The sequence below is a fragment of the Spermophilus citellus genome (genome assembly GCF_964194105.1).
Source record: "Spermophilus citellus genome assembly, chromosome: 14".
In the NCBI taxonomy this organism is placed as follows: domain Eukaryota; kingdom Metazoa; phylum Chordata; class Mammalia; order Rodentia; family Sciuridae; genus Spermophilus; species Spermophilus citellus.
Window position 1 is genome coordinate 39,926,184 of NC_138194.1, and position 24,365 is coordinate 39,950,548.

General features: G+C 36.1%; 1 protein-coding gene across 4 annotated transcripts in view; it reads right to left on the reverse strand.

Annotated features, from left to right (window-relative positions):
- Window positions 1–24,365, reverse strand: part of CHD7 (chromodomain helicase DNA binding protein 7) — a 185,081-nt gene that overhangs the window by 44,490 nt on the left and 116,226 nt on the right. For all 4 annotated transcript variants that reach the window (XM_081266458.1, XM_081266459.1, XM_081266456.1 and 1 more), the window contains exons 4-9: window positions 23,787–23,928; window positions 18,243–18,380; window positions 17,132–17,197; window positions 11,260–11,315; window positions 4,602–4,716; window positions 1,197–1,280 (exon numbers count right to left, since the gene is read on the reverse strand). In XM_081266458.1, coding sequence (XP_081122584.1) covers window positions 1,197–1,280; window positions 4,602–4,716; window positions 11,260–11,315; window positions 17,132–17,197; window positions 18,243–18,380; window positions 23,787–23,928 — 601 coding nt within the window. The remainder of the gene's footprint in view (window positions 1–1,196; window positions 1,281–4,601; window positions 4,717–11,259; window positions 11,316–17,131; window positions 17,198–18,242; window positions 18,381–23,786; window positions 23,929–24,365) is intronic.

A 24,365-nucleotide genomic window follows, 5' to 3' on the forward strand; every position in this document is an offset into this window, starting at 1 on the left:
AAAAGTCAAAAAGTATACAGGAATAGCTAGTAAACACCAAGAAGCTAAAGCTGAGTCTTTCTTTTCCCCTGTGCAAATCATTAAGAGTATGATTCAGGCTTCTCAAGTAAGATCACTGGCATACTTATGTTTATATAACTGGCTAGTTTCTTAAAGAATGAAAAATAGGCAGATTTATTAGGATATCTGCCTTTTCCTTGGAGAAAGAGATGCTGTTTGTATACAACCACATTTTAAAAATACTATATTTGAGCTCTACAAGATTGGAGGGCAAAATATTTTGGGTAATGCAAACCAGTAGGATTTCCTCTTTGTCTTTCTTCTAGAAAACACTTTGGTTTGTTGACCTTCATTTCAAGAGCAAGGTACACTGACCTGGCTGATGTTAAAAATATTTGCTGTACAATGCAAACAAGGTTTGAAATAAAATTTTAAAAATATAACTAAGTAAAATTAGAAAAATAAAGATATTGTTATAGTCTTTGAAACATCATGGAATTCCACTATCTAGAGTTTGGAATAAAATGGGAGTCCCTTGACAAGTCTCTCTAGATAAGCAAGATCTCTAAACACTTAAAACATAAAACTCAATTTACTTGAAGCAGCCAGGAATGACAGAACTCATGGTAGGTCACCACACTGTCACCAAGACACATGCTCAGAAGTCACTTGAACTGTTTTTATTCTTATGTCCCTATCAAATGTTCTTGACAACCTCATAGAGTTTGCAAAGCAACATAAAGTGCCAGGTCTGGGATCTCATGAAAAGAAGTACTTTCTATTAGCCTCTGTGTACTTCATTAAATGAAGTTTATACTTCATTAAGGAAATCCAATGCTAAAATAACATTAAACCGAATCCTGCTATAATCGTACTCTTGACTACATAAAGGAACTTTGTGCTACATGATGGATGCACACTAAAACACATTGAGGTCTTTATTGATCATATTCTAGAATTGTGAAAAATGTCAATGTAGTTCAGATTGAAAATTGATTTTTTTAAAAAAGCTCCAGACTAAACAAAAAACATATTTAGTATTATTATGTCATAAAACTAATAATAAATCATTAAATTCCAATTAAATTTAGACCACATGTATCATGATCAAGAATAGGCCTAAGTTCCTCTCATCTCTGAACACGCGAGCTGCCTGAACCACCATTCTGTAATACATACAAATGATCTCCTATTACCTCTCCCCGGTCATCTGTGCTACGTGCAAAGTCCATTATTCGGTCAACCTCCACATAATCTGGATTAAAAAGCTCATCCTCAATCTGCACCAAAGGGGAAAAAAAAAAATTAAATGTTTATTTCCTGAGAGGAAACGGTGTTTCACTTTTCACAAGGCAATAATATTTTGGATTATAGTGATACAAAATTTATATTTGGCAAATTCTATTATATTAATTGAAAAACTACAATTTAGCAAAATCACTCCCCATGAGGAAATCAGACTTCTTAGACTTTGTTAACAGAGTCTTTTAATTACTGTGTGAAATCTTTTACTGTGAGAGAATGTTTAAGAATATTTTAAATGAAGTGTGAAATTACAATTCGCTAATGAGCAATCCAAAAGGCTTATGGCATGCAATGCATTTAGCATTCTTGAAACTACAGTTCGCAATAAAGAATCAGAGCCATGCACAGTAAGTGCTACAGAAGTCTCATCACTACTTGAGTTGCCTGGTGCTCTACAGTATCATTTACAGAATGTTATTCAAAAGCTATAAACACTGAAACCAATGGATTTCCTTTTTTAGCATGAAAAAGTTTATGAGGTTTGGTAGTCTTTGCCAATCAATATTAGTACCTCATTTAGAATAACAGTCTTGTCATTAATCTTAAATGTGTGAATGATTTATTTGTACTGAATATAGAGTGAGTAAAAGAATTCAGGATAAAGAAACGAGGTATAAATAATTGAGTCATTTAGCCACTATTTCAACAATTTTTACAAAACTAAAGTAAAACTGAGTGTTCACAAAGTCATCTCATGTGAAAGAATAGAATGTGGCTCAAAAGGAAGTTATAGACCAATTCATACTTAAAAGCAGCCAGGGTCAAATAAGTTTTCATATCTGAGTTATAAAGCAAAAGATACTCATTATATGTTGCTACAGGTTAATAATACAGCTTTGTTAAAATACTTAACAAAAGACATATTAGAAGTCACTTGGACACCATTGGTGTCCCCTGAATTGCAAGTTGAAAAGACAAGCTATCAGTTACTCTGTCAAGGAGAATGAACATTCTCTGAGTTACCAAACCCATTTAAAACACCCAGTTGGGTCCTTTGAATTGTGACTTATGAACCAAAAAGCAAAAATACAAGAATGTGCTCTGTGTCAGGTTTTTTCACATGGGTGAACAGTAATGAAACACACGGCAATGAAATGTCCAGTTAGAGTGTTAACGTACTCATGCACTGGCTTTCTCAAAATCTCCTAGATTGAGAGAAACAATATGTATGCATGATTCGTGAACCCTAAAATGTTCCACAAAGCAGGTTTTGATGGCAAGAGCTCTCTTTAAGACAACTTGTTCTTCAACATAAGTTTTCATACTCAGTGCTAAATTGAACTTTTCCTACATCTCTGCTCATTAAGTGAGTAATCTATGTCATCATGCATGCGATGAAATCTCTAGTCTAAACAATCTGCTGAAACAGACTTCAGGTGTAGCAGACTTCTAAGGAAGCCCAACATGCAATAAAGCATGTAAAAGAGGGGGATAGGAAGGGCAGCAGAATAGAATAGACAATATGATTGATGTATGTACATTCCATGTAGGTATTATATGTCAAAATACATTCTGCTGTCATGTATGACTAAAAAAAATACATAAATAAATCGTATGGTTAAAAAAAAAAAAGAATGTAAAAGAAACTACAACTGAAAATGGAAAGTAGGAGAGCCTTGGAATACTGGAAGCTATGATCCCTTATGGGATAAAACAAACAGGTAGGTTGTGTGTGTGTGTGTAAAAGCAGGGGTGAGTTATGTTGTTATTCTCTGAAAACTCTCATTCAGGACAGAACTTAAAATTTCTGGTTGCCAGTTTACCAGCAAGATAATGTTTTCTAGTCATGGTATATTCAACTCACAGAGGCGACAGGTTCAGACAGTCTGTGTAGCTAGGGCCAGGCACAGATCCCTACAGACATCATATGACTACAGGAAACAGAGATCCAATAAATTTAATAAACAGGACCAGGATTTAAGGATGGAGGAAAGCTGCCATTGTGCTTTTCCCCCTTTTCCTCCCACAGACCTTCAGAAAAGGTCAGTAGAACATATGGCATCTTTCTGGAGGGAGGCTAATAATTTCAACTCACCTCATGTCACAAAAATTTAACTTTAGTTTCTCTACGAAGGGCATGAAAAACAGAACCTTATAATATTTCCTCAAAATCGCCCTTTCAAAAAAGAAATCATCTTAATATTCTCTGACATGTAAGAACTGAGTCATATTCAAGTAACTCGATGTCACTCAGTGCAAACTACTACACTGGCTAACAGGCTGGGTCCTCAAGTCACACAGCTGGTGGTCCAGAAGTGGGTCTGGGGGAGAGCACCAGTCAGATCTCCATACAGACTTAACTGTTCACTGGCTGGGATCACAGATATCAGGTTCCCGGGAGAGCAGAGACTGGTCACCTGAGATTGGAAGGATTTTGTGACATCAAAATACTAAATGCTCTTCTCACACTTCTCGTCTCCACAAAGGGGCTGGCAGTGCAAGGAAGGATGTTAAGCCAGGTATTGTTTTGCATCAATTTTCATCCTTCTTTAGTTTACATTCAGTTAATTCTTTTATAAGGAGGGGAATGAAGAAATCAGTAAATCTTAATCTTTCAATGTTAAAGAGTTTTTTTTTTTTTCATCTATTTGAAGCTTATAAGTAAAACCAAACTAGTGATCAAAAAGTCCACACACCCCAGTAAGCAGCTTGTGAAAAAAAAAAATATATATATATATGCGCAATTGATTATGTTGGGAAGAAATAACCTAGCACTTCTTGTACAGGCAGGTTTTCTCCCCTGCTGTAGGCATTGCCATTTTCCATAACTGACAACCTAGGATACAGGGGCATAGACAAAGACACCACTCCAACTCCTACATCATGGCACATCGTTTGTGAAAATGAGCACTGACTTGAACAGAAGAAATTTTCCATATACTTCTCCCAACAGAAGTTAAATTTTTATATCCTGGAACTTGTACTCCATATTGACTGTAGAGTTGTTTTTTTGTTGTTGTTTTTTTTTTTTTAACCTGCTAACTCTCAACAGAATTTCTGTCTATACTTACTTTTCTCATCAACTACTAACTGCATTTTCATTACAAGCTTTTAATCATACCATCACCTCTATTTCCACATAATATCTTAAGGACCAGTATCTTCTAGACTAAGCAACAGGAAGAATGAGAAATTTCCTGTTTACAAAATTTTTAGCAATAACCAGTAACCAATATGCAAGTAAGAGCACCAAATGAAGCAAACTAGTTTTTCTTAATACGTTGCTGAACTAAATACAAAATTCAGACTATTTTAATAAAGCAAATACTTTAGAAAATTAGCCAGGAATCTCATACCTCTGAAAGGAATTTGTTCTGGCCCTGTTTTGCCTTAAATCGTTTAATCTTTTGCTGAATTCTCTTATCTTTTTCCAGATCTTCTACTGATGCCCATTGACAATGAAGATAAGAGCTGAAAGAACAAAATAATAACATGTAGAAAATAATCCTTTGATATGTCTTCTAACATTCAAAAAAATCAACAGATCATTAACAAAATAACCTCAATTACTTATAGGGATGCTCAGCGACATTCAGTAACTGGAGTAACACAGAAACAATAACAGTGCCTAGAATTCAGCCTCTGTCCCAAGCCTCCAGCTCTCTTACTCCATACAAATGAAAAAAAAAAAAAAAAAAAAAACCCAAAGCAGAAAAAGGCCTATCAAACAGCTTTTTTTTCATAAGTGATTGAATTACACTTCAGTATAAAACAATTAGCACTACATGGAGGCCTTAATTGTGCATTTATGCTTTGAGCCTTATATTATTGAGAAAAGAAGAGGTGTTGTGTGCCCATGACTCACACAAGGCCTATCATGCCTGCCCCCAAGATGAACCTGACCTAGAGTTTCTAGAGCAACCAGGAAGAGAGGACCACCCTCTGCACCCTCACCCATGGTCCATACACCCACTCAGTTCCTGTCTCCCAGTCTGTGCTCTTCCAGGAGCTGAAACAACTTCTCTGGTGAACTTTCACTCACCAAGGTACACGCTTGCAATGGGCAAGTCCCACCCACTTCAAACTCGCCATCCTGAGAGCACTTTTCTGCCTTCCCTAACCTGAACACGAACACACTCAACTCTCTTTTCCTTCCTGCGACTCCCAGGCACAAAGTCAATGTTTTTTTGGTACCTCCCACATTCTTCTGTTGGATATTTCAGTAGTCTTTTGCACTGTCATTTTCTCCCTGCCCAGCAATAGCCTCTCCTGTCTCATTTCTCTTTCTGATGATGACATTAAAAAGAAAGGCAGTGCTTGAATGTACACCTCTTCCAGAATCAAGGCACTGCAACTTAGAAATTACGCAGTCATTATAAAATCCTTTAAAATGGTTAGTAATATGGAAAATTCTTGTGATACAAAAAACGACAAAATTGATATTTATACAATGTCTAATACACATTTTCAAAAGTAGGACTGATTTAGTCCTTCTATAACTGACTAAAGGAAAAAAAGGATCTTAAGTACATTGCATTATATAGATACGATTTAATATAAACCCTCTATAGGAGCTGGGGTTGTAGTTCAGTGGTGGAGTGCTTGCCTCGCATTATGAGGCACTGTGTTTGATTCTCAGCACTGCATATAAATAAATAAAATAAAGGTCCATCAACAACTAAAAAATATTTTTTAAAAAACCCTTAGAAAATAGATCAAATGAACATGTATCAGAATGTTAATAATAATTATTTCTGAGTAGTAACATCATATGTACCTTATTTTCTACTTTGAGGCATTCTTATTTCAAAAAATAGTTAAATAATGCTGTCATAGTCAGAAACAAATATAAAATAACCTACTCTAGTCTTCTAGTAATTTGACTGAAAAGGCACATGTGTAATCAGTATTCCTGTCCTGGATACGGGGAAAAATGCAAGCAAGGCACCACCAGTCTTCCCCTTCCCCAATAGGACACAGGCCCTGACACAAGGGGTCCAGCCATGCTCTACTGCTTGTAACTGTGCTGATCGTTCTAGTCAGTGACTCTGCTTTCTAACCCCTGATGATAATCCACTCTAGAGGCTCAATAAGGAAGAAGAGGAAGGAAAAGAAACAGTGTCCAAGGTTGGCTGCCATGTCTGAGTACAGAATTAAGGCAAACGAGGAAAAAAAATCTTACTGATGGAATAGTAATAGTAATTTCATCTGAAATACTAAGGAAAATATTACAAAGGAGTAAAACTCTACGCAAAATACCATAAAACTAATAAGAAAGTATCTGAACCAGACCCTACAAATAATATAGTTTTGAGTTCATTTCAAAACATAATTTTTCTTAATGAAACAAGAGCAACAATATTTATATCTAATGCTAATAAAGACAGTACCAAAAAAAAAAAAAAAAAGAGGAAAAAAGACCATAACTCTTCTACATATTAGGGCAAAGTTCTACATAGAATATTAGCAAACATGTTTCTACAAATTAAGAAAAGAATATATTGGCCTGGAGATGTAGTTCAGCAGTGGAGCCAACCAAAAAAAAAAGCATGCATCACGACCAAGAAGGATATGCTCCAGGAATGCAAGGCTGGTTCAATATAAGGGACTCTTAAAAAATACACAACAATAATGGGTCTGAGAAAAAAATCACATAATTATTCCCACTGATATTGCAAACGTTTTGACAAAAATTCATATCCATAAAGGACTTTTTAAAACTCAAGAAAACAGGAATCAATAGGTACTTCATAACATACTTAAACATACAGAGATTTTAGTCCTAAAGCCACATTTTAATAATTTTAGAAACAACACAGGCGTTACCACAAAGAATAGAAACAAGGTTTGGACACCTACTACCTCTACTGGGCATCGAATATACCAAAACCATAAACGGCACAATAACTCGAAAATAATAAGTAACACCGTCTCTGCTTGCAGATTATATGATCATGTACCTGGAAAACCCTAGAGAATCAATTAGAAAACTGATCTAAAGAATAAAACAAAATAATTCAGTAATACATCAGGATATAAAATTAACATTCAGAAGTCAATAAATAGCTTTCAATCACACAGACAATAATCAGCAAGAAGATATGATGCTCATGAAAACCTCTTTTATAATACCAACAGAGATGAAGTACTTAGCAAGAAATTTAATAAGAAATGCACACAATTCATACAAGGAAATATTTAAAGGCACACCTTAAAAATATGAAATTATCACTGAACTGGAAAGACAGCCTGTTTTTATGTAGCATAACTCAACATCCTAAATCATACATTTGTAAAGTTAATACAATATAAATAAAAACAAGTATTTTCATGGACTACGAAAGTTGATACAAGACTTTCTATATAAAAATAAAGATGCAAGAATATCCAAGAAAACATTCAAAAGGAGACACTACAGGGGAAAACTAGATCCACCAGGTAATAAAATACACTATAAAGCCTCTGTGAATAAGTGTGATTCTGGCTCATGAACACAGACACAGATCAAAGGAATAAAGTACAGCTATAGGCCCTAATAAACACACAAGGTTAGTACTTCATGAAGACTGCATCTCAAATCACTGTGTCAAAGGCAGACTTTTTAATAACAGCATTAGAAAAATAGTCATATGCTATATTTGTTTTGGTCAATGACAGACCACATAAAATAGTGGTCTCATAAGTTTATAATGGAGTTGAATATTTTCAACTGCCTATTGATGCTGTGGATGTTTTAATGTCGTAGCACAACACATACTTGTGTTTGTGGTGATGCTGGTGTGAGCAAACCTACTGCATTACCTGTCACGCAGTAGTATAGTATACACAATTACGCACCATTCATAATACTCATAATAAGCAACTGTGTTATTGTCTTATGTATTTAGTAGACTATTCTTTAATCATCATTTCATAGTGAACTCCTTCTACTTCGAAAAGTTTACAAAACTATGCCATGTTACCCTGGCAGCAGCCTCATATAGCTCATCTTCACCATGTCTCTTGGCTACATGAAGAGGCCACGCAGGATGACTGATGTGTTCCGTGTTTGTATGTGTGCTCTATGGTATTCACACAATGAGTAAATTAACTAATGATATGTTTCTCAGAATGTATCCCTGTAGTTAGGCGATGTATGACTGTATTTGGAAATGGATAAAATTACAGTCGTGTCTTATATCATACACAAGAGTATACGAAACGAATCATGCACTGAAACAGAGAAAATGAAACCATTCGAGTACTAGAGAAAAACATGGGCTAATTCTTCTTTTAACATGGGTATAGAGAAGGGTTTCTAGCTGTAACACAAAAGTCAGATACAGTAAGATAAAAAACATTGAGCTATAATACATTTTTTAAAAATTTATAGCTCAATAAATATCATAAATCAAGTCAGAAGGCAACAGAAACAGAAAAGACAGAGCACCCACAACCTAAATAAAGTACTAATATAAAACACTTAAAAATTGAAGGAAGCACAACAAAAAATGAGCAAAAGACATACACACATACACAGACAAGTGACGATGTAAACATGGCCATTAAGTTTATGAAAAGATATTCTTATTCACAATAAGAGAAAATGCTGACTAAAACTTTCTGAAATGCAATCTCTCACAATAATTAAGTACAATACACTATATTTGGAAGGCTGTGAGAAAATAGGTGTTCACATCTACTACTGACAGGAATACAAACAAACATAGTACTCATAGAAGGAAATCTGGCAGGATCTCTCAAACTACACACATATTTGCCTTTTGATTTAGCAATTCCATTGGTAGGAATTTTATCCAAAAGCTGTGTCTTCAACAATTTGAAAATATGTATAGGCATGCATGAGAATACATGTTGTAGCATTATCGGTAATTATAAAATATCACAAGCCATTTATGTGCTCACATAATAGAAAACTGATTGAACAGTTGTGGTACAACCATACAGTGAAGTACTATGTAACTGTAACAAAGAATGAGGATCCCTATGAACTGAAGCAGAGAGATATTCACTGTTCCAGCCTATCCACTGATAGGGCCGAATATCCATGGCTCCTCAGTAGCAATGAGCACAGCAAAGTCCAAATCTCATTTTGGAAAGGCCCTCATCAAAACAATATCAACGTTCCTTGGAGCAGGACGGAAAAGGGAAGCCACAGGGTAAGCCTGGAACATTCTCTGTCGCCAGTGCTCAAAGAAAGATGCATACAAGGCATAAGGACAGAGGAGTTATGAATAAAGTAAATAATACCATAACAGTAAAAAAATATATAATCCATTTATTATAATGAGAATCCTCACGTGTACACAGCTATAAATTAACAAATGGGCAAGGTGGTAAAAGTCTTCTTAACAGCAGAGACCCAACTAATAAATCTAGAAAGAATGATGGAATGAGTAAACCACCACTTAGCAGCCATTATACTATTTAATAGTCTCAAAGTACTTTTAGATATGTACGCATTTCAAAAAGAAAAACAATTCTTTCCATCTTTACAATTTTCCTATAAATCTGAAATTATGGCTAAAGAGACTGATAAAACTGTTAGTTTTATAGAAACTCTAACTTCCCTGATAACTTAACAATAGTAGGGAGGAAAACTCATTTTAGAACTCCCTTTGCCTCAACTCAAGTTACTGAGGACTCACCTCTCCTGGCCTGGTAGCAGTACCTGTGCCCTTCTCTAGAATCACTAACAGGCTCAAATGAACGGAGGCACCTCAGGGCCCAGGGTCGCTATGATTTGGATGCCTGTCTAATGGTGTTATTTTTCGATAACCAATACTTAAACTCTGTTCTCATGTTGACTTTGTTTCTACATCCACAAGGGAGCCCTTACCTCTGGTTTACCTCCTCCTCACCTATCTTGACTTCTCTCCTTAAGGATTCAGCCACAGAAAATCATGGCCTACGCATAATTTCCACATGTGTAAACTCATCATGCTCTGAGGACAAAATGATGACAACAGCTAACATTTACTGAGCATTTTACTGCTAGACTATGTATCGCATGGAACTCTCGAGAAAAAACTGACAGAGACATCTTCATCTTTTTACTTGGTAAAAGGTTTTGCTTGCAACTTCTTCTGAAGGGCATCCGTTTATTAACATGGTGCCAACTAGAACAAGGGAGAATTAGGAAAACCAGGGTGCCTGAGGCTTTCGTTTTCTGAGGCAGGGTAAATTTTTCTGAGGCTATTTTCCCAACAACTCATAAAACCCTCTCTTTAAAAACCCTACAATTTAAATGGTGCTTTTGTTCTTTGTCTTAAAAAGGATAAAGTAAATGTTTACGCTATCAATGACTGTTTTTGTCTTTATGGCCTCGTTGCTCTTCAACAGGATAAGGACTGATCCTTAGAATTAGGCAGGCTCACGACAATGCGTGTTTGGACCCGGTGCACTGCCTACGTCTACAACACAGAATCCATGAGGACGGCTCGCTGTGTTTCTCCATTCAGATTTTTAAAAGTTATGCAATTCAAGTCCACTAAACAAATAATAGAAACAAACCCAGATAAAACCATAGCTCACTGCATTTTAAAGGCTGAGTGATGTCATGATTTTCTAGAGCCTTCGTCTGATAGCAGAGTTCTCGTCTCAAGTGCCCGGCATCCCATGCACTGATGAAGGGAAGGAGAGCAGCCCTGGAGAGTAAAATTCATTCTCGGAGGATAGGCAATTACTGCTCTATTTAGTTATTTCTCTATCGTCTTAGAAGTTTTTATTTTGTCTAAAAAGAACTTCTTGGCTATACATACATACATATATATATATATATATATATATATATATATATATACTTATATGTATAAAACAAAGTTAGTCAACTTTTACACCAATTATACATTTTTTTCAGAAGAATTAAATTCATAAAATATCAAAGATACAAAAATTAGTAGGAAATGACCATGTTTCCTACCTCACAATTAAAAAAAAAAACAAGTTGTTTGGTACTATGAAAATATATCCTCCCCCCCTTTAATAGAAAAAAAATTTTTTTTTTTTACTTACAAGTTTTTGTATTTCACATAAAACTCTTCAACTTCTACCTCCTCTCCAGATTCCTTCTGCAACAAAAGAAAAGTTCCAGGCACATACTTAAAACAGTATACTCAAATACTTCCAAAGTAATGATTTATTCCCACATGAGCAAAAAATTGGCCCGAGAAGAGCAGCACAGGACCTTCTTGGAAAGATGCACACGCTGTAAGCTGTAGGAACCCCGTGCGATGAGGACTGAGGAGCTCAGGCCCATGCACGCTACTCTACTTGACGTGCTTGAGCTTCTAAGACATGAATCATTTTAACTCCTCCCTAACCACATGCAGCTTCATTCACAACAACCTGACCCCAAAGCTGGCTTTCTGCCAAACCCACAGTGTTAAGTAGACGCCAAGTGTACCATTTTCTCAGGCAGCAGCCAATTAGCAACTGCTCTCCTGAATGCCATATGTATTATTTTTGGCTGCCTCATGGCAACTTTACATTGTGGGTTTTGTAATGTTTTAAAATATTTAAAAGACATTTATTCCTCCATATAGTTAATAACTCTAAACAAGAAACCATATAAAACTAAACCTTGTTCTAATGCAAGTAATTTCAGTGCATCACTATTCATAGTTCTAGTTTTACTCAATGGTACAATTAAATGTCTCAGACAAGATGTCTCACATACATAGCAGCCAAATAAAATTAACACTCCAAATACTACATTTAGGTAGGGTTAAAATTGTGATACATGTCAGCCAAATTGAGAGTTTTCAGTGGCAAGATTATCTATAACATCTCCTTGATCCTACCTGCTGTTGCATATGCAGCAGACAACGTTTACATGGTATTTTAGACATCTCTGCCCCCAGCCCCTCTCTTTCTTTTTAGTTTTAGGCTGTTAAACAAGTCATAATATGTAATTTTCTTCTGGAACATTTGATCAAATAAAGCAGAAATATAAAACATAAACACCCCTTACAGATGTTTCATGAATGCTTTTGCACTTGTACAAGATGCCCCAAGCCTGTCTTGAGGGTCACTTTGTGAGTGCTATGCTGGCTCATAGATAGTTCTAAAAAAATTATGGCAAGTAGGAACATGGCAGAGGACAAATGAAGCAGAAAAGACTCCAGGAAAACACACTGGAATTCAAAGGGATGACAATTCTCCTCAATTTATAATTTCACACTACTATGAACTTAAAACTCTTCTTTGAAACTTTCACCTGTTATCAGTTAAACCTGCATTTTGAAGTTTTCACCTGTCTAGAGATCACCAATAAAAAGATTATATTCAGAAATGTGGTCAACACCTATTAACATCTGGTTGTACCCTGATGAGTCTTTAAAAGGTCATAACTATAAAGCAACTTTTTAAACCAACGTATTCCGTATACCACACCTATGCTGTAGACTTTCAGTTACCCAAAATGAAAATAAAAAATAAAATAGGTAAAGAAACCACAAAGACCTGCAATTAACTGATAAATTCTAGTTGATTCAAGTAACAATCTCTTCAGGACACACCTCACTTTTTTCTAGCCCTAATATTTCCCCATTTGATTTCTATCTTTATGCAGAATTAGAAATTCCAGTAAAAAGGCAAAGGTGAGATGGTAGACAACCAGAGAAAATTGGGAAGCAAGGAAGAGACTAGATCTTTTGATGCCTGTCAGCGTGTCCTAAAATTCAAACCCAGAATGGAGCTCATAATATCTCTTGATGCCAATCTCTTTCAATTCTGGATTCTCGCCACCAACTTACACTTCTTTTAGGTAGTGATCAAGATTTATCATTTCTATGCTCTATTATTTCCTCTGATTTCCCTCTTTCTGGCCTTCTCTTCCATCTTGTCCTTTCTATCTTATTTGAAATGGTTTCACTGTCCCATAATTCTAAGTGGGCACCAAAACACACAGGATCAGATCTTGAACAGCCGAGATAGTTTTCATTCTATCCCAGTTTTGTTCCCAGAAAGCTCTGACTCTTAACAACCATCTGTCCCCAACTCTCATTACTACCCATTTTCTTGTCATGATCTACTATTCCCCTGGGAACCTGCTGTGAAGATACCTAGCAAGAGGGTTTGGAGCTGTCTGGGAAGAAGTGACTTGGTTCCGAGACCTCATTTAGCAGCACCTGGAGCTGGCACACCATTGCCCTAGGGCCAATATCTTTTGGATGTCTCCAAATGTAATACTGTTTTCTTTAACTGACTGCACATGTAGGATAACCACCTTCTTGCCCAGAACTATAAATAGAGCTATTTTTCAGCTTTTCCTTTTATATAAATATGATCATGTTGACCTCTTTTGCTTTGCTAGTAAAACAATTAACAAAAGCGTGTGAATTCATGAGTCCTCAGGAACATCATTTCAATTAGTCACTAAATAGCAGACACTTTGGCCTCTAACACCCCAATTTTCAGAAGATACTCTATAATGTTCTTACCCCATAAATAACAGGATCGAAGCACTAGTTACACACATATAGCACTCATATTTATTTTTTGGACAGCTACAACTAAATTTGAGAGTACTCTAAGTAATTTCATGTGCTCAATAGAGTATTTCTGAGAAACGTTGTCTAGTCTATGAAAATAGACTTTATTATTCACATGAAATTGAAAGCTCCAGATATATTAAACCACTTTTGTCCCATTATTCATATGAACCAGAACCCTTGATCAGGCAATAAAATAACTGCTCTGGCCACTTGTATTTGAACTAGCCATCTAGCAAATGATAGTCTTATGGCCTGAAAAATATGAATGACCATTCCTAAGCATTCTATTACTAACTGAAGTAGTCACAGGGGACCAAGCTAAATCACAGTGCCGAGAGAGAGAGAGAGAGAGAGAGAGAGAGAGAGAGAGAGAGGGAGAAAATTTTTGTTAAACAATGCTTAAAAGAATGAAAAAGTACTTAAACAAAGATAACAATAAAGCATGGGCCTGAATCCCTTCCTACTTATAGCCCAACCTATTGCATACGCTAATAGACATACCACTTAGGGAGAAAATAAGAACATGATAATGAATGAGATTAAGAGTCCTGCCTTAACTTTATACTCTCTATATATTTTTTAAAATTCTGCTGGGTTCAATTAGGGAGAATTAAAACCAATCACTGAAATTTAAAATAAGTTTTTAGGAAGCAAATAGAGCATGTATATAAAGTCAAATAAAGAATTGCATAAAATGCAGTCCGAATTTGACTTAATGTTGTTTTTGACATTCTGATCCAAAAAAATTTTTGAATTTTTCTCCAAAGACAGAAGACTCATAGCAGAAAGGACTATGACTAAATGTGGAAAACAAAAGAATTATTTTTTATACAATCCACAATCTATTTCTCTTTCTCTCTCTCTCTCTCACACACACACACACACACACACACACACACACACACACCTCTCTTTACCTAACTCAGAATTCAAACTATAGCCCTTCCACTAGGCCACATGATGTTAATTTGTGTTTAGAGCAACACATCAATGACTAGGCCAGGCCCACTTCACACCTGGTGCTGAAGTAGGGAGGGTCTGCTGTCTGAGCTTTGTGAATATGCACAACTCCACCACAATAGATTGTCATCCTTAGGCCACAGCCATGAGGATGACTTGACTTTGAGAACCACAGTCCCCACTGTGTGTTAGCACTCCACAGGACAGACTCCATGAGCTCACGGCTAGTTTCCACAGTGCTGCAGGGAGACAGAAAGATACCTTCTCACAGCCAATTCTTACATTATTCATGGTAATAGGAAACAGACCAGCAGGCACAGCTAGAATCCATAGAAAAATCTCAAATTTCCTTTTGTTAGTTCTCCCCCGCCACACCAACCCCAGTGTTTTTAAAGCTGATAACTGAAGTAACCACTCTGAGAACGCTGGCAGTTTTAAAAGTTAGTACCTGTTAATGTTTAATATTTTCTAATGGATTTTTATTGCCCTTAAAGAAATGCCAGTAATAGAAAAACAATTCAATGAGTGCCACTTCTCTTTCTTACTTTAAATCAAACTTCAATGAATACTGAACCTTCCAGAGGAATTTTTTCCACTAATTTTCTCTATCCTCAAATACACCAAATCAATAAATGCTTTGTCCTCATTTACAGTTAAAATGATTTTTAATGTCCCATGGCCATTGATAAATAGTAATAATACCTATTCCTAAACCTGGAGAACCTGCCTTTAAAGGGTGCTTGGGGGCAGGGGGGTGGAGGTGGGAGGAGGAGAGAAAGCCCTAAAGTGGGCAAAACAGAAAGAAAAAAGCAGTGTCCTACATAATACATAGCCTAAGCAGCTCTGAATAATAGAGCTAATTATAATTTGCAACCCCTAAACCTGCTGAGTATGCCTGCTGAAGTACTATCAATTGAATGAAAATTAGTATATCCCACCCAAACGACAGGCTATTTACTCAAACAAGTCACTCCAGTTCCATGAAGGGGATTATTCTTTAAAGCATGTCAAGTATTTAAATTTCACCATATATCTACAATTCACCAATTAACAGTTCGGGAGTCATTAGCAGGACAAAAATGCAACCTTTCTAATGAGTTAAACAGTGCTCATTTCTGCTTTAACAGGTGGGAAATTTGGTTGAGATTTTATTGTTTAATTCATCGGGACAGAAATCTTACAAAGAGGCACCAGTTAAGCCATCCATACACCCACCCTAAACACAATGTAAAAATATCTCAGTTTCTTGATCCTCATTATTTTCATATGAACTGGAATTGTATAGGCTGATAAAAATCCATACCTTGAACCACACAATAAAAAAGTAAACAGTATTGAAATGAAGGCACAGAGTTGTTTATTTTTGGTGTAATGTCATTTTCAAGGATGTCTTGATGGAGGTGTTTGAATAGCAAAGATTTCCTATTTAATAAGCCTGGGATCTCACTTTAATTCCCATAATTACTCTGTTAATCGTCTTTTTTACTGGGACGTTATACTTCACATTTTACTAAGAAGAAAACATGTTTATTTCATATGTCAAAAGTAAAGTTGTAATTCCACCTGCCTTGAAAGCAATAAAGACCTGTGGACTTGACAAATTTAAGGTGAGGAACAGACCCCATATCTAAAGGGGACCACTTTCTAGAGAGACTGAAAATTCCATGTTGGACCATGTAAATGCAAACTAGATGTCTAAATCATTATTCAAAACAAGTCAAACACTTTCCCAAATTGGGCAAGAAGAGAAGTAGCTGGGAGGAAACAAGGAATTTCCATCTGTAAAAGAAAATACAGTGTCACTAGAATTCTTCCTTCAAGAGTATATTTATCCCTAAAAGACAAGATAATCCAGCTAATGACAAGTATGTAGAGCTCACCTTTGCACACCAACATGAACTGTGAGTAACTTAGAAAACTGTACTCAAAACAGTCCACTGACAACAGATATTTTGAATAGTATATTTGTATACTATTGTATATATTCAATTGTATATTTAAAAAAAAAAATGTTGTAAAACGAATGAGAAAACACCTTCTTGTCAAAATGATAAGAGAACTTCCATTCCACCATGAGGGTGGGGGGGGCGGGGCTGGGATGGGTGGAGGACCTTCGAAAGACAGATGAGAGGTGAATACAGGTCTATAATTCATATGACTAATTCTTATGAAAAGGGCAGCATGTAACTCTGGAAGTCCTATACATTTCCTGGGAGACTTTCTTGCCTACTATGAATGGCATAATAAACTGGATGTATTTGATGTTGACTAACACGATGATTTCTACTATCCTAGTAAATGAGACAGGTTTAGAAAATACCGCCAGAATTTTTGTTTTACAATAGTGGAATCTTAAAAGAGAATTATAAAACAATCCTACAATAGTAATGCACACTCCATAGATTTTCGCCATTTCAAATGGTGCTTACCTGCTTTTTCACAGAACGACTACTCATGATTTTCTCTACCACTGGGCCTTCTGCATCAACAGATTCCTAAAACATAAAGAGGCGTGAATCAATTCAAATGGAAAACATTTTATCCTTTAATACAAAAATAAGAAATCATTTGTTCCCCTTTGCCACTACCTCCCTACCCTTTAAACCATAGTAGAAAGTTACCAGTGGAAAATATGACTGAAAAGAACAAAAATTTCACCCTACAGAAAGGAAAAAGGAAGAGCTGTGCTTGTTACTTCATGATTATGTGGCTTAATTACATGGACTAGCATGGGTTCCACAAGCCAGAGAGCATTCAGAAACTCCAGCTGCCAAGAGAAAATAATCTCTGCATGATAGCAGTCAAAAATATAACTTTTCTTCATCTATACCCATGGGGTAAATATACTCATCATTCTGTTATCGTAGGCAGCTTTTATCTATGGAGGTCACATAAAACCTCGTACAACAACTTAACATAGCACGGATTACCAAATAAGTAAAACATAAAACTGCATTTAATATACTTTTCAATGGCTACCAGCAGTTTGTTAACTAAAGTACAGTAACAGTAAGAAAAGAGCATTACTTTTTTAAAAAGTCTTTAAAATAATCAATCCTACATTACTATCCATATTTTATACTAACTATTTTATCCATCATTTACATTGCACAGAGAATAAAGCGTGCCCTGCTGGGTACTACAAGGCGGTAATTTCATAAAGGGGTTCTTACAGTGCCGAACAGCAGGAGACGAGCTCAAGTGGTTTATTAAAGTCCCAGAAGCCACAGCACTGAATTCTCAGAGGTAAATTCAGCCGCCTCATATTCTAGCTGATTCTTCCTCAACATAGACCATTAATTCTCCAAAATTGTGTCAAATTACATATCACAGGCTTGTATAAAAATAAATTTCAGTGAACAGAGCTTTTTAAAAGACACTGCTAAACAACTAATTTCCCATAACACATTAGCCAACATTAGATGAATGTTCCCCTGCTGAAAGTCCGATGCTTCCACAGAACTTCTCTGATTCCAGCTATAAAATGTGCAGTCCATCTTGTAACATGCAGATTCAAGTCACACAAATCTGGCTGCTGACCTGCTGCTCTGACTGTGAAGTGTTGGAGGGGGAGTCTCTCCCAGCAGCATCTGCATCATCTGCCTCCTCATCAGAAATCTTGAACTCCAAGTCTTCAGTGTATCGCTTTCTCTTCACCTGCCTGCTAGACCGTCTCTTCTAAAACAAAACCCCAACAAAGAGGGTTTTAAAAAGCAATCATGGATGTTCTTTAATATGGCTCAGAATGGTAAGATACATTACTTTAAAAAAAAATAGTAAAGAAAAACCAATAACTCCTCTAAGTCAAGCAAAAAGATCATTGTGGCAGTAAGTATAAGAGAAATGGGGGAAGGGGGGGATCTGAAGTCCTGGGACACCTGTCCTTCAGCCACTCCCATGTCCATGCCCTTCAACAGGAAAAAACGGAAGTAACAAATCTTGTTTGTTCATCCAAAGTGATAGCCACACTGGAGCTGGGAAATGGGTCCTATGGGTTCATTACACTATTTTCTCTACTTTTGTGTGACTAAAAATGTTTTATACAAAAAAGTGAACGTGTTAGAGAATACTCTGAAAATTACGAAGTTCTATTCATATACTGTTATACTATTATCCAAGGTACTCCAAGATATATCTCAGAAAGCCATTTAAATAAAAACTTTTTGCATTTTCATTTTGGTCCTAAAAGAAATAATCTGAACTTTTTGAAGAGATGAAAGGTTGAGTGGCAAAATTCACAATGGACTAAGAGTAAGTAATCTGAATCTTTTAAATTAATTTTTCACCTTGGTTAAAATTTAAAACATTGTATTGACTGTTAGCTATTACCAATCATTGGCAAAATGAGTAGTCTCATACTCCTGTGGTCAAAACAACCCAGCTCAGCTTTTGCAGAACACCATGGTAATATCTACTCATTTTTAAAATATGCCAACCCTTCCAAAAAGCTACAAAACTTATCTTGGGAATATCTGCAAGATAAATTGTTAAGTTAAAGTTAAAACAAGCTACACAACAATAAGAAGTTTATGTTTCTATTTAAGATAAATTTTAAAGATGTTTATCTATTTGGGTATGTGGATCATCAATAAACTCCAAAACAAAGGGAATACATCTCTATGCCTCAATAAATGTGCATCTCTATGCCTCAATAAATGTTCGCTAAAAAATGAATTATGTATATGCTTTCAATACAACCACCAAAACAAAAACAAAAAACAAAACCCCAAAACACAATTGTTAGTAGGTATTAATTCTGAAGAAAGAAGTAAATGGACCAGGGGGAAGTTTACATTTTAATTTTGGTCCTAAAAGAAACATTCTGAAAATTTTTGAAGAGATAAAGGGTTGAATGGCAAATCCATAATGAATGACCATAAAAAGTAATTTTACTTTTCCTAAAAAGGAAAATTTGTAAATCTTTTTTGCACTTTTTTGTCAAAATCATTCTATATCCACTTTTAATGAGAATATTTTCTTGTTATTGTTGTTTATTTGTTTTGGTACTAAGGACTGAACGCAGGGAGCTACATCCCCAATCTTTTTTGTTTTATTTTGAGACACAGTCTTACTAAATCGCTGAAGGTTTTGCTAAATTGCTGAGGCTGGCAATCAAAACTTGCAATCCTCCTGACTCAGCCTCCTAAGTCACTATGCCCAGCTACAAATAGTGTTTTATAAGTTAAAAATGGTGAGAAAAAAGTTTTTCATTAATAAGTATATGTGGAAAAAAAATCTAAGATTAAAAATGACACATGTTGGGGTGGGGATATAGCTCAGCAGTTTTTGCAAGGACCCAAGTTCAAAGCCCAGGATGGTGCACACAGAAAAACCAAACCCCAAAAAACCAAAGCAAAGCATATCCAAGTTTTAAACTGCTAATGAACACAATAATATTACAACCTAGAAACTAAGTTGACACTAAGACTTTTAAAGAGCCTCATGAATTTTAAAGTTGGGACAGTAAGGCAGAAAGAGGCAAAATATCCATCACGTACCACTATGATCCCACCGCACGACTGACTTAACCTTATCAAGTTTGTGCTCTCCCTGCTCTTGGAAATGGATTTGAAACAGTTTACAATGCCAGCTTAGTGTAACGTAAGTATCAAATGGATAAGACTGGCACCTCCCAGCTCTACACACTCATGGCAGCAGAGGTACAAAGCAGTTTTCGTGAGACCATGTGGGTAAGGTTTTACTAACAGACTTTCTAGTGGCCTCGACCAAAGGGAATAGTGACTTGGACCAGAGCTTTCTCCAGGAATCTTCCTCTCCAAGAACAGATCTTCTGTGTTTCCCGGAATAGTCGATACTGTGGAGCTTTCACAGAAACCTGTGGAGGTTCTGCCTCATGGACCCTTTCCCACATCACAGGAGACAGTTTGTTTGATCTCCTGAGCCCTAGAGCTCAGTGTTCCTTATTGAACTGGCCCTAACTCTAACGTGGCCTTGGATGAGTAATTTTGTGGATCTCAGTTTCCTGGTCTGTAGAATGGGGTTAATGATAGTAACTACCCCATACAAATGCTGCGAAGACACATAAGGGAATTTATTCAAAGCCTTGTGAAATGCAATTAGTAGGTTTAAAGCCATCATTAATCAGTTCGAGCTTTCCAAAGAAAAATGTCCCAGTTACCTTGTAAAGCTTCCCTTCTCTCTTTCCAAAGCTGACCTACTTACTCCTGCTCTCAGGCCCAATTTACCATCCCTTACTTCTGGACTGTCAATCTCTTTAAGACATAAAAGGCTATTATGAAGAACAATGTTTTAATTTTGTGAAACTTAGCATAATGTCTGTATTTCATCTGATATATCAGTTTAACTAAATTGAAATGGATTAATTTATATTTCCATCTTTATACCATTACTGTAAGGAGGGCTGTACTACTAATGATCCGTCTGTAATGTTTTAACAGGTTTCCATGCTTGAGGCCACACTGTCATAGTATTCTTCCAGCATAAGTAACTGAATAAGGTTGGACAGGGTCTAAGACAAACCTACTTCACATTTAATCCCACTCTGATTATTTTTTTAAAAAAGAAGTTCCACTGCAATAAGACAGGGAGCTCTTTTTTAAAAAAGAAAGAAATGTATGTATTGGTGAATATAATTTTTATAATGTAAGTTCTTCCATGTCAACTTTGTGATATAAAACTGTAATAGTGATCAATTTAAATTAATTGTAAGTAGCTACAAAGTCACTTCTTAAGTGCTATTAAAAAAAAAACCAAAATACAATTAGAAGTCAATTTTCTGAAATTTTTAAATGTGACATGGTTTCTTTCTATGTAATAATTGATCTTCCCTTTTTTCTCCTCCCCCCCCCACCCCACTTTTTTGTGGCATTGGGGATAGAACTCAGGGGAATTTTACCACTGAGCTACATTCCCAGTCCTTTTTATTATTATAGCACTAGGTTGCTGAGGGTCTTGCTAAGTTGCTGAGGTTAGCCTCAAATCTGCAATTCTGCCTCAGGCCCCCAAGTCGCCAGGATTACATGGATGCACCATGGTGTTCATAATAACTGATCTTAAGGTCATTTATTTGGGGTTTCAAGGTCCCTTTTATAATTTCCTAATATAAGATTAAAATTGTTAATTATGTAACATGTTTCTATCATGGTCTGTTAAACTATTATCTGAAAGATTTTTGTGAATCTAAATGAAATGTAAGATTTGTACTTAAACCTTAACTCAAAATTTGAGTTGATATTAAAATAATATATCAACTTTTTAAACTTGGATTGCTTTAGAACAGACAGTTTAAACAGGTATACTGAATAGAAGATTTAAATGTTTCTATGATCTGTTTTAATGCCTTGTGAACAATTATACATTAGTTAAAATTTTCATGAAATTTACTTTTAAAAATCGAGAATTAACTTTAGATTCTTCATACACGTGTCACAGGAAGAAAATAAATAAAGCAGTCAACATCACTTCCTGTGTGACAGACACCAGGTAAGCACAGCCTTCAAGAGTCAGATCTCTTCATGTGGCTGCGTATATTAGCTCTTGAACCTGAAACAGTTATGCACTGTAGCCAATCAGAAAGCAAGCACTGAAGTTCGTTTCAATTGATTATTATTTTTGTGTAACTGAAATGAGGAAGGAAAATAAACCCCAAACTAGTATTTTATGAAATCCAAGTCTGAATTAATACAAACAGACTGTTTCAAAATGGCAACAATATTTTTTAAAGAAAAACAGAATTTCCTTGAATTGTATGAATAAATCTTCTTAATGTTGTCCGATTACTACTGTCACAGAGGTCCTAGCAAATACAAAGCAGGAAAAAACAGCCTTGAGAATAAAAATAAAATTAAAAAATCACTAAAATACTTTTCATAAAAACTCTTTAAGCAATTAAAAAAAAAAAAGGTATCTACTTACCTTCCTGGTATCTTCCCTCTGACATAATAAAACGAAATCACATAATAAACCCATACCACAAAACATCCATACACATTCTCTCTCCATTTCTCTCTCTTCTGGGTGCTTAGCTTAGGCCACAATTACAACTATTAAGGAGATACACTCAACAAAAAAACACACCCTATAAACACACCACACAACATAGGCATAAACAGTCCTGAAATTCTTTAGAATAGAGCTACATATTTTGAATATTTTGCTTCTAATTGGTAGGGATGCAGGTGAAAGTTCTGAGTGTGCACTAAATGATAAGAGGAAGTCCACTCAGCTCCTCGGGGCTGGCTTCCCACTCCAGTGGGAATCCTCAGTAACCGCTCCCTGATAACTCAGATGTCATTCACACAAGTCACATTGCCAGCCATCCCAGAGGGCCAGACTGGCATGCTTCCAGGGAACCTAACAAGGAAATAATTTTTAACTGTCACGTGTAGGAAGCCCTCTCAGTCCAATCAGCGAAGGCAGCGTGCTTTATACAGAGGAACCCAAATTCCTAATGTTTTTTTCAGGGCTAGCTTTTTAATTCATTCCTACAAAACTCTCCCCAAGTCGAGAGACTCTATCACTGGGCAAGTCTGTAGAACTGCCATTTGGAAAATCACTTGTTCAAAGAAAGTTTAGTACTATACAAATATATCTCATCTCTGACCATCGGATGTCAGAAACCTTCAGACAAGCTACAAATTATACCTTGGTTTTTTATTCTGCAAAATAAAAAGGGGCAGGGGCTGGGGATATAGCACAGTGGTAGAGTGATAGCCGAGCATGTGTGAGGCCCTGGGTTCAATCCCCAGCACCAATAAACAAACAAATAAGCAACCAAGGTTCAACAAAATTTAAAAATCTGAATGAAGCTGTAAATGAACCAGTGTTAACACACACACACACACACACGTCAAGATATAAATCTACAGCAATAAAGGATGCTTATTATGAAGCCAAAGATGGCAAAATGCAACAGCTCTGGTCAGGAGTTCTTTCTCGTGTTGACCCCCAGCTCTCATCACTATGGATATAATGTTCCACACAACAATAAAGACATCTGACAAGCACCTCTGTAACAAAGCTGGGGAGGGCTAGCGTACTTCATACGTGGCTAAAGTTACCACGCTAAATCACAGAGGCTCAGGGACAGCATAATGGTATTACCTGAACACCTGGATCTTCGTCTTCCTCAGGAGGAGGAGATGGCGGGGGCGTTTTGTCTAAGTCTGAATTTTCAGAACCTTCTGTTTTTCCCTTGTTGACCTTTTTCTTCAAAGCACTGGCTTCTGAATCAGGTTTCTTATTACTAGAATTCAAAGCAGATCACTCAGTGTTCATTTCTTAATGCAATTCTCCTGCATGTCCCATGACCTTCCATGGCCCACACCCAACATCCCGAAAGGATCGACGGCAAGTGATAAGTCAATGCATGTTGGCCCGTAACAGCTGAATGGCACTCTCAAATAAATTTTTACAGTAAATCTCACTGATAACCTTTAGCAAGTTTCTGACCTAATTAAGGTAAAACTGCATGCAAAAATCCCTCACACCACACTGTATAATAGTTCATTTGTTCCAAATGCCTGTCAATACACGAGGCTGTAATAAACAATCAGACTAAAACGTAGTTTTGTTATCAAGTTTTTAAAGCATAAAACACTTTTGTTTTTAACTGTCAAAGAAAATACAACATATCTCCTTGTCTCTTTCAGGTAGTTTTACATACTCCTAGTTAAGTCCTTT